General features: G+C 33.0%; 1 protein-coding gene and 1 long non-coding RNA gene across 2 annotated transcripts in view; one reads left to right on the top strand and one right to left on the bottom strand.

Annotated features, from left to right (window-relative positions):
* The window catches only part of CPNE8 (copine 8), a 204,262-nt gene that overhangs the window by 21,251 nt on the left and 170,965 nt on the right, over positions 1-12,046 (bottom strand). Inside the window, exon 16 of the mRNA XM_004441153.3 lies at positions 9,436-9,563. Within this exon, the coding sequence (XP_004441210.1) occupies positions 9,436-9,563 (128 nt within the window). The remainder of the gene's footprint in view (positions 1-9,435; positions 9,564-12,046) is intronic.
* LOC147914763 (uncharacterized) overlaps positions 1-12,046 on the top strand; it is a 108,665-nt gene that overhangs the window by 46,093 nt on the left and 50,526 nt on the right. The window lies entirely within an intron of this gene.

Genomic DNA, 12,046 nt, shown 5'->3' with positions numbered 1-12,046 from the left:
ATATATTTTGGGAATTAACCACTTATCACATATATAGTTCACAAATATTTTCTCACATTCCATAGGTTTCCTTTTCATTTTGTTGATGGTTTCCTTTACTGTGCAGAAGCTTTTTAGTTTGATGTAATCCCATTTGTTTATTTTTGCTTTTATTGCTTGTGCTTTTGGTATCATACACAAGAAATCATTGCCAAGACTAATGTGGAAAAGGTTTTCTCCTATGATTTTTCTAGGACTTTTACAGTTCCAGGTCTTAGGTTTAAGTTTTTACTCCATTTTGAGTTAATTTTTGTGAGTGGTGTAACATAAGGATCCAATGTCATTCTTTTGCATATGGATATCCAGTTTTCCCAAAACCATTTATTGAAGAGGTTATCCTTTCCCCTTTGTGTATTCTTGGCACACTTGTCAAAGGTCAGTTGACTGTATATCTGCAGGTTCATTTCTGGGCTCTCTACTCTGTTACATTGGTCTATATGTCTATTTTTATGTTCGTTCCTCGCTGTTTTGATTACTGTAGCTTTGTAGCACAGTTTTAAATCAGGCAGTGTGATGCCTCCAGCTTTGTTCTTCTTGCTCAAGATTGCTTTGGCTATTCAGAGTCTCTTGTGGTTCCATATAAATTTTAGGATTGTTTTTTCTATTTCTGCAAAAAATGCCACTACATAACAATATTAATTCTTCCAATCCATGAGCACAGGATGTCTTTATTTGTGTCTGCTTTAATTTCTTTCATCAACATTTTATAGTTTTCAGTGTAAAAGTCTTTCAGTTCCTTGCTTAAGTTTATTCCCAAGTATTTTATTCTTTTTGATGCTACTGTACATGAGATTGTTTTCTTAATTTCCTTTTTGGATAGTTTGTTGTTAGTGTATAGATACACAACTGATTTTTTTGTATGTCAATTATGTATTTTGCAACTTTACTGAATTCACTTATTAGTTCTAACAGGTTTTTTTGTTTTTTTTTTTGGTCTTTAGAGTTTTCTACATATAAGATCATGTCATCTAAAAACAGAGATAACTTTACTTCTTCCTTTCTGATTTGGATGGCTTTTATTTCTTGTTTTTGCTAATTTCTCTGGCTAAATCTTCCAGTACTATACTGAATAGACATGAGAGAGTAGGCATCCTTGCCTTGTAGATCTTAGAGAAAAAGCTTTCAGGGTTATACCATTGAGTATGATGTTACCTATGGTTTTTCCATAGATAGCCTATATTGTGTTAAGGTAAGTTTGTTCTGTACCTAATTTGTTGAGAGTTTTTATCATGAAAGGGTGTTGAATTTTGTCAAATGCCTTTTTTGTATCTCTTGAGATGATCATATGATTTTTGTCCTTCATTCTGTTAACGTGATATATCACATTTATTGATTTGCATACTTTGAACCATCATTGCATCTCAAGGATAAATCCTCCTTGTTCATGGTGCATGATTCTTTAATGTGCTATTTTACTCAGTTTGCTAACATTTAGTTAAGGATTTTTGCATCCATGTTCATCAGGGATATTGGTCTGTATTTCTCTTTTCTGTGGTGTCTTTGTCTGGCTTTGGTATCAGGGTGATGCTGGCCTCATAAAACGAGTTTGGAAGTGTTCCCTCTTCTATATTTTTTGAAAGAGTTTAGGAAAGATTGGTATTAATTCTTCTTTAAATGTTTGGTAAAATTCACCGGTGTAGCCATCTTGCCCTGGGTCTTTTTTTTTTTTTTTGGGAGGTTTTTGACTACTGATTCATTATTTGTTATTGGTCTGTGCAAGCTTTCTGTTTCTTCTTGATTCATTGTTGGTAGGTTGTATGTTTCTAGGAATTTATCCATTTCTTCTAAGTTGTCCAATTTGGTGCAGTACAATTGTTTAAAATAGTCCCTTATGATATTTTTTATTTCTGTGACATCAGTTGTAATATCTCCTCTTTCATTTCTGAGTTTTAGTCTTTTCTCTTCTTTCAAAAAACCAACTCTTAGTTTCATCAATTTTTTCTATTGTTTTTCTGTATTTTCTATTCTGTATTTCATTTATTTCTGCTCTATATTATTTCCTCTGCTTAGTTTGTCCTTCTTTTTCAAGTCTCTTGAGGTGTAAAGTTGGGTCATTTGAGATTTTTCTTCTCTTTTAAAATGTGGTGTTTATCACTATAAACTCTCTTAATACTGCTTTTGCTGTATCCCATAAGTTTTGGTGTGTTGTGTTTTCATTTTCATTTGTCTCAAGACATTTTCTAATTTCCCTTTTGACTTCTTCTTTGACTCAATGTTAATTTTCATTTATTTGTCAGTTTTCTTGATTTTTTTTTGTTATTGATTTCTAGGGTTTTTTTTCCATTGTGGCCAGAAAAGATACCTGGAATGATTTCAATCTTTTTAAATTTGTTAAGACTTGTTTTATAACCTAGCATGTGATCTCTCCTAGAGAATGTTCCAAGTGTGCTTGAAAAGAATGTATATTCTGCTGCTGTTGAGTGGAAGGTTCTATATATGTCTGTTAGGTCCATTTGGTCAATAGTGTTGCTCAAGTTTGCTATTTCCTTATTGATTTTCTGTCTGGATGATCTATCCATTATTGAAAGTAGGGTATTGATGTCTTCTAATACTATCATATTGCTGTCTGTTTCTCTGTTCCGATATGTCAATTTTTGCTTTACATATTTAGGTGCTTTGATGTTGGGTGCATACATATTTATAATAGTCATATCTTCCTTTTGAACTGACCCTTTAAAAAAACTTCATTCTTTTTAATAAAAATTGTATATATTTAAGGTGTACAACATGAAGATTTGATATACATAGTGAAATGATTACTACAGTCAAACTAATCAACATGCATCTCTTCACATAGTTGCCATATTTTTTTTTTGTGATGAGAGCACCTGAAATTACTCTCTTAGCATATTTCCAGTATCCAATACAGTATTAACTATAGTCATCATGCAATAGATCTCTAGATTATTCATCCTACATAATGCAATTTTATACCCTTTGACCAACATTTCCCCATTTTCCCTCTGTCACTGCTCCTCATAACCACCATTCAACTCTCTGCTTTGATGTATTTGACTTTTTAAAATTCCATATATAAGTGAGATTATGCAGGTCTTTTTTTTTTCTTTCTGTGTCTGGCTTATTTTACCTAGCATAACATTTTCTAGATTCATCCATGTTACTGCAAATAGCAGGCTCTCCTTTTATAAGGCTGAATAATATATATATCACATCAACTGACTTTTTTATCATTATGTAATGACCTTCTTTGTCCCTTGTGACAGTTTCTGACTTAAAGTCTATTTTGTCTGACATAAGTATGGCTACTCCTGCCTGCTCTCTTTCAATTACCATTTGCATGAATAACTTTTTTTCATCTTTTCATTTTCAGCCTATGTATGTCCTTAAATCTAAGTTGGGTCTCTTGTAGACAACATATAGTTGGATCTTGTTTTTTTAATCCATTCAGCCACTCTATGTCTTTTGATTGGTGAGTTTAATTCATTTACATTTGGTTTTCTTTTGATTCATCAGAAAGTATACCTAAGAGAAGGGGTGAATATGTTTATACTACCAAGAGAGTTTCGGATAGAGCCTGAAGCAGACATAGTAAACTTGGAATTTCTCTGAAGTTTGTTGTCTTATATTAAAAACTCATAGAAATTTTGTATTTTACTTTATAATAAATATGTGCTTGTATTAACGCTTTATGTTTCTTAACTTTGGGGAAAATTAGTGCTGTAGAAAGAAACAAATGTTTATTGTGTGGCTCTCACTACAGCTAGACACATTAATTTGAAAATAAATTACATTTTACGTAAGAACTATTCAATCCATTTAGTCTTTATCATCATTAGCACCATAAATTAATCTTTTTACACTATTCATTTTTCCTATGGCATTTGCTCTACACATTGGCATATTGTTGCACTTTGCAAGTAAATCTAAATTTCAAATAAAATAATATTTTGTACTACCATTTCTTCTAATTTAGCCTATTTTAAAATATTATATATTTATGATAAACTAATTAAACTGCTACAGAAATGTATGAAGTAGAAAGTAGAGGCTGATCACACCCCAACCCTTCTTCAAGGAGGTAACACTGATATATAACTTGCAGATTCAAATTATATTTTAAAGGTATTAAAGAAGCTTGCTTCTTAAAGGAAGCTGATGATAAATCTTTTTGTAAATTGCATAATTAAATCTCATTAAAAGCCTGCCAACTGTCTTTTTTCACATACAGGCAATCTATAATTTATATTTTAATATTACCATGACAAATCTGAGGGAGAAGTTAACTTTCTCAGAGTTTTAAAATCAAATACATTTCTTTAGAGTCTTTGTCAAGTAAGTTTCTGGGATTGTTTCTATAAAAGTTCATAAAAGGTTGGCTCAGATTTGTGGAATATTCTTTCAGCTCATTATTAGTTCACAGGAATCGAGAGGACAAGATAAGAAACTGACTCAGGCGTGTTTTATTTAAGTAGTTTAATTTTGATATACACAATGAATTAAATCTTCTTAATACTAAATGAAGGGATGCATTTAAATATTTCAGTACAAAGTAACAAGCAACTTTTATGTTACTAATTTGTTACCCAAACGACTTTTGGCAGTGTAATGAAGTGACCAATTGTATACACAATGATAGACAGTTTTTTTGCACTTTCCTCTGTGTGTCTTTACCTCTGTAGCAGAGATAGAAAGGTTTAAGTATGCAAGGCATCATAACAGTGATTTGGAATCAGATTATTCTGTTTGGAATTTTAGCTCCACCACAAATGGCCACTCTCCATATTTATCTTGTCACCAGTAAAATAGGAATAATAACACTACTGTCATCTCTTAGAGTTGTGAAGATTAAAAATAATCTACATTATAGCACGGAGGTTACTGCCTGAGATAGACTATAATGATTGAATAATGATTGTTGTTTTGATTTTATTATTATAAATCATACAGATGGAAGAGATAAAATATAACACATTCTTTAGATTAATTTTAAAATTTAGTTGTAGAAATTCTAAAATAAAGAAATGTTATTTCCTGAAAAATGAAAATTAATTTTAGCTCATTATCTGGGTCCTGGAACTTTCTCAATATCAGAAAAAAAGAAAAAAATACAAAAGTTTAGTCAATATTTAGAAATTGATAGATCCCTCTTTAATTAAAAACTGAAATGTGACAGTCTCAAAACAAGTAACTGGTTAGGCACAGGAAAGAAATGATTAATAATTAAGAAACAATGAATATTACGTAAGGTAAGTGAAGAAAACAGGGAAATTTTCATGATAGCCTGAAAAGAGAATTGATATTTTCACTGGTGTATTAGTTTTATTTTTGAAGTAATAAGCTGATAAAATATACCAACAAAACCTATTTCAAATAATTTGAAATTACTGCGGTAGAATTTTAGATGAAAAGAAACCTTTGAAAAAATTACCTAAATAGGAATGTAAAAATGATAATTACCGTATCTAAGAGGAAAATGAAATTAGTCAGGGGATGAGTAAACCTCTCTTTTATTCAAACCACATATCTATAAATACATGATTTCCTTAACATTTTTCTTCCTACTATTATTAATTAATGAGATTTAAACAGTGTTACAGACATTACATATATTATTAAGTTCATATATAGAATGACTTGAAAATATTTATCTGATTTTAAATTTGTTTTCAATTTACAACATAATGGTAACACATTTCTCTTGTGGTAGCTGTGATGGTAAGTCTTATGTATCAACGTGGCGCTATAATATCCAGTTATTTAGTCAAATGCTAACCAAGGTGTTGCTGTGAATGTATTTTGTAGATGTAGTTAACATCTACAATTGGATGACTTCAAGTAAACGAGATAATCTTTTACATTGTGAGTGAGCTTCATCCAGTCAGTTGAAGGCCTTAACAAAAACTAGTTTACCAGAGAAAAAAGAATTCTGACTCAAGACTACAACGATATCAAATCCTGCCTGAATTTCCAACCTGCCAGCTTGCCCTACAAATTTCTGACTTGCCAGCCCCTACCATTCCATGACTCAATTCTTTAAAATAAATCTCTTTATCTATATATGTATATCTATATATCCTATTGGTTCTGTTTCTCTGGAAAACCCTGACTGATACAGTAGGTATCAATCACAATTGCATTTTCCACAGATCATTGAGATTGACTAAGCATTATCATTAACAGTTTCTTTAGTTTCCTATTATAACCTTGCTTATTAAAATGTACCCATAATGTATAGTAGACAGAAAGTTCAATTGAAGAAACAGGTGTGGATTTCTCAGTATATGCAAAGTATTGTGTTTTCTATTCTTAGATATATATGATTAAGCCAAAATTCCTGTCTTTAATGTGGAAAAGATCTACAAGTAAAAATGGAGTAGGATCAAATTAGTAAGTGCGGTGACAGAGGTAGACATGGAGTGACATTATAGACCAGAAGAAGTAGCGATTCTCTATGACTTAAGTGCAGCACATTTGGGAGAATGTGGAGGGAAATGAGCTTGGATGAGTGGGAGGTAGTTGGATACTGGAAGTTCTTGAATATCAAACTAAAGTATTTGGACTTAAATTTGGGACAAGGCATCAACAGATGTTGAGTAGGATTTTTACATCATTTGAAATGCTGTTCTCCGGACAGCTCTGTGAACCGAGGACTGGGAAAGCAGGAAATTAGAGAGAGAGGGTTGGAAAGCCTCCAAATAACACATAAAACCTTCAAGTTTTGTAAACTTGATGCCTTGGGTCTTGACTATTTCACAATATTGTTATCTCATTATATCTTCTCAAAAGTCAATAGTTTTACATAAATTTCAGTTTTAAAAATGAGCATGTGCTTAAAATTATTATTCTTCGAAAGAAAAAGCAATGAGCATTCTTCAAAGTGCTTATAGAGAACTATTATAAATAACAAAGCTTTTACTAATATAGAAAATACACTTTTTAAGGGGAAAAAAATCAAGCAAAGAAAAAAGTACAAATATGTATTTGCTTTTGACTTTGCAAAAAATAATTTTTAATGACAAATATCTTAACATATACAGAATTCATTTATCAGACGTTCATTGAGTACTTATCTCCTATACACTGGGCGTGGTGAACTACTGTTAAAATCCATTTAAGAGTGACAAAATGCATTGGGAGTTTTATATAAATAGAGGTCATATACACTGTAACTTTGGCACTTCTCTCTCTCTCTCTTTTTTTTTTTTTGTGAGGAAGATCGGCTCTGAGCTAACATCCACTGCCAATCCTCCTCCTTTTTATCCCCAAAGCCCCAGTAGATAGTTATGTCATAGTTGCACATCCTTCTAGTTGCTGTATGTGGGACCTGGCCTCAGCATGGCCGGAGAAATGGTGCATCAGTGTGCGCCCGGATCCGAACCCAGGCCGCCAGCAGCGGAGCTCATGTACTTAACCGCTAAGCCACGGGGCCAGCCCGGCACTTCTCTTGATTTAGAAACAAATAGTAGCTTGTCTGTTAGTTGATAAATTTTTTGGATGACAATTTTGGGTCAGACAGAAATTGTCTGTCTTAATAAAACCTTAAAAATAAAATTAAACATAACTCTCAAAGATAAAAGAAAGGAGAAAGGTACTTCTTATACAGATTCATAATAAGAGATATTCAAATTGTATTGGAAGGAAAAGATGACTCCCCCAAAGCTGTATCTTACTGTGTTTCTTATTTTCTCTCATTAAAAAATAATAATAAAGAATTATTAGACCATAAATTATTTTCAAAGAGTCTGAAAGTGTTAGCTGGCAACTACCCCTATATTTGAGAATTTTAAAAATGCTGGACAAAACATAAAAATTAGTAACAGAACAGAGCCTACAGTTTTAAACGGTATATAGAAATGCACCTAGAAATTTTATCTACAAGCTTAACTTTTATAGTAGAGATGTACCAAGACAAAAAATACAAAATTAATTAGTAAGCACTGATAAGAACATTTATAACTAGCACCAGTTCACACAAAATAGATCCTATCATTTTTCTCTTATGTTTTTACAAAAAACAGTGATCTGTATGATAGTATGTGAGAGAGAGAGCCAACTATAATTTATCTTGCATTAAAATTATTTTGGATTCTGCTTTATTTGACAGCCATCAAAAAACTAGGAAAATAGAATATAGATAACACTACTAATATAGGCTAATACAATAAGCTAGGATGTGTTTTTCAAATTACAGGTAATGCCCATTAGTGGATTCTGAAATCAATTTTGTGGGTCAAGATCTGCACTAGAAAAAGGAATTGAAAACAATAGGATGCCCTAGAAATAAAGAGAAAATATGAGATAAGGATAAATATTATTTCATAAATAATCTTTTTTTAGTTATGTGTGTACAGAGTTGAGATGTAAAATTCATAACTTAGTACAGATTGTAGATGAAAATATTTGAAAAACTTGAGCTAAAGGGTCATACTCAGAGAATGATCATCAATGTATCACTGTCAACCCGAGGTGGAGTTCCACAGGAGAGGTCCACTGGGGTCAGCCCTGAGTGCAGCAGTATTTTAGCATCTTGTCTGTGTCCCAGATAATGAAAAGTAGAACACATTTAAGTTGTTGGTGATGTCCAATAGGGAGACAGTATAGAACCAGAACCTTCAAACAGAGAACTGAGGTTTCATATTGCCTGTACATTGATAAACCGATCTGAATGCAGTATTTTTTCAAGCTCTGGTTACGAATTCAGAAGGATACAAGATACAAGAGCTATGCTTTTTTGATTATCTAACCATAAGGCAGAGTTTCATAGGATTTTCAACTGGGTCAAGCCAAACTTTAGAGATTTTAAAAATGATGTCTAATTTATTTATGCACTAATAAAAAAAATGATAAGTAAGCATATATAGATTTTTACTTTTTAACATTTTTTTCCAGAACGTGTACCTGGAGTCATAAGCAATTATACCCTGATCTCAATACTATGTACTATATACAGGTAGAGCTCTGGGAATTTATAAAATTAGCTATTACATTAATTTCAGAGAGGTTAAAATAATGTGCCCTATATACCACTGAAAGTCTTCAGTCATCTTTATGGAATTCAGTCTCTTATTTTCTCTATGTTACTATGGAATGTAATATTAGACATAAATGATGTACAGTTGAGAGCATGATCGATCTTGTTATGCTCTCATGGGTGCCTTTTCAAAAAAAAAAACACACATTTTCCTTGGTTGAAGAAATATAAGTCCTAACATAACCCAGTATATATTTCTTCACTTGAGATTTTGATGTAAAGTTCTTAGCAAGGTATCATGATAGCTCAATGGAGACTCTTTCTACTGTATATCTTTTTCCTCACTTTCTTGGAGGTGAATTAGAAGAAAGCAACTTTTACATGCGGAGTCACGCTAGCAATAATGTTACGATTTCACTGTGGTCCGGTACACTAGAATAAATATCTTGTCTACTTCCACTTACCTGGCTACGTGATTAATTACAGGAGCAAAGTTGGTTGGCCCATAGAGTTGTACAGATTTCAGACTCCTATAATAAGCCTCCATGACCCCCTCAATGCCTTCACAGTAGGGGTTTTGAGGGTTCCCATTCTGTAGAAAGTTACAGGCAAAAAACAGTAAAAAAGTAATAGTGTCAATAAAGATCAACTGGAAAAGAGAATAATACACATTGTTACTCATAAAGATTTTTTTGGAAGAACACTCATTTATATATTAATAACAACAACAAAAAATAAATTAAGTGGTCAACAATACATTACAATATACTATGTAGATTGTGATATGTTGATATAACATGCAATCATTAAAAACAGATACAAAAAAAGGGCAGGAGAAAATTCTAAATAATCTTGACAAGCTGAATATCACAACATTTTATAATTAATAGTATCTTAGTTTTACACAGGTCTGTGTACATATAGAGATGAACATATCAAAATCCTGAAAAGAAGTAAACAAAATATTAATAGTGGTTAGCGTTAGATGGTTATATAATTGGTGACTTTTATTTCATTCTTTAAAGTACTCTATATGTTCGATTTTTCTGCAGTGACATGTACTAAAACCAGAAAAAAATGCTATCAATTCAAACAGGTTTACTTTACAAAAGGAAAAACGTGAAATATCTGCTACACGCACATTTTCAAGCCCCAAATGATAACCTCAACTGGACAAGCGTTCAGAGGGAATGTAATTTGATCTGAGACATATCAAGACAAGATAAAAGGAAAAAAATCAAAGAAACATATCCATGTTGTTCAAGGGAAATGGAGCTTGCTACCAAGAAGTTCTTATTCTAGAGATGGCATCCAGAAGGGCAACTTTGAACCTGGAGACCTAGTCTAGCTTTTTCATACATTGAATGCTCTGTTATTATTGGGTTTGATTCTCCTAGTTCAGATTCCACAAATAACATAAATAAGGCTGTGTATTAGTTATCTATACATGTAGAAAACTACCCCCAAAATGAGTGGCTTAAAACAATAAGCATTTATTATCTCACACATTTTTGGGGTGTCAGGAATCCAGGAGCAGCTTAGTCAGGTAGTTGTCGCTCAGGATCTCTCTAGAGCTTGCAGTCAAGATATGGACCCAGGCTGCAGTCATCTGAAAGCCTGACCAAAGTCAGAGGATCTGCTTCACTTACATGGCTGCTGGCATGAGGCCAACCTGAACTGTGCATAAGGCTGACTGAGTGTTCTCACAACATGGCCGCTAATTTCCCCAGAATGAGCGACCCGAGAGAGAGAGCAAAGAGGAAGCCCTAATGCCTTTTATGAGCCAGTCTCATAAGTTCCATACCATTACTTCTACTTTAATCTATTTGCTAGAAATGAGTCACTAAGTGAAGTCCGCACTCAAGGGAAGGGGAATCAGGCTCCATCTCTGGAAGATGGGGGGATATAAAAATATGCATAGAGGGACCAGTGCCGTGGCATAGTGGTTAAGTTTGGTGTACTCTGCTTCGGTGGCCAGGTTTGCAGGTTCGGATCCTGAGTGTGGACCTACACCACTTGTTGGCCGTGCTGTGGCGGCGACTCACGTACAAAATAGAGGAAAACTGGCACAGTTTTAAAAAAAAAAAAGGTAGATAGATTTTAAAACACAGTAACTGTATTTTTTTTTTTTCCTGAGGAAAATTCTCACCCTGACCTAACATCAGTTGCCAATCTTCCTCTTTTTGCTGAGGAAGATTAGCCCTGAGCTAACATCTGTGCCAATCTTCCTCTATTTTGTATGTGGGATGCCGCAACAGCATGGCTTGATGAGCAGTGTGTAGGTCCACGCCTGGGATCCAAACCCACGAACCCAGGCCACTGAAGCAGAGCACATGAACTTATATTCAGTAAGCATATTTTAACATAGCAATAATTTTAGCATGTATGTTTTTACCTGAACAATCACAAGTGACTAGTAATTTATAACTCAAATTTGTTGAATTCTATATACCAAGCTTTATATTAAAATATTTACACATATTATATTATTTTCATAACAACCCTAAAAAAGTAGATAAAATACTATCATCATCTCCACTTTACAGATGAAGAAATTGAGGCACCGAGAGCTTAGATATTGTGCCCAAAGTCACACGCCGCCAGTGAGAAAGCCAATATTTGAACCTACGTAGTCTAACTCCAGAGCCCAATCTCTTCACCACCACCAGGCACCTTGTTATGAAATCCTAGGCATTTTGAAAGATTGGGAATTTTAGAAAACTAAGCCAGATGTTACCAACCACTTCAATTTTTTCATTTGTGAGCCAGAGATTTACACCCACTTTCGCTTTTTAATTTTGTCTTTTCTTCAAACGCTTTATTAATTAACCCTCACAAAAATCTTTAAAAACATAAAAATAATAAAAGTCTTTATTTTATGAAAATGGTTACATGAATTGACTGAAATTAAAATGTAAAAGTTTAATATTTAGCACAAAGCAGTTAAAGGTTGGTTTTGATGTTAACCTGAGCTGACCTATTTAACCTTCCTTTAAATAAAATTTTACAATGTTCTTTTCCCTGGGTAAGGTATGAAGCTAATTAAAATTAAAACTCATTATTGATTTTGGGCTT

This window comes from Ceratotherium simum, chromosome 17 (assembly GCF_057802395.1).
Source record: "Ceratotherium simum simum isolate JZ-2026a chromosome 17, ASM5780239v1, whole genome shotgun sequence".
Taxonomy (NCBI): domain Eukaryota; kingdom Metazoa; phylum Chordata; class Mammalia; order Perissodactyla; family Rhinocerotidae; genus Ceratotherium; species Ceratotherium simum.
The sequence above is the reverse complement of the archived record's forward strand: the minus strand, read 5'-3'. Positions and strand labels throughout refer to the sequence as shown.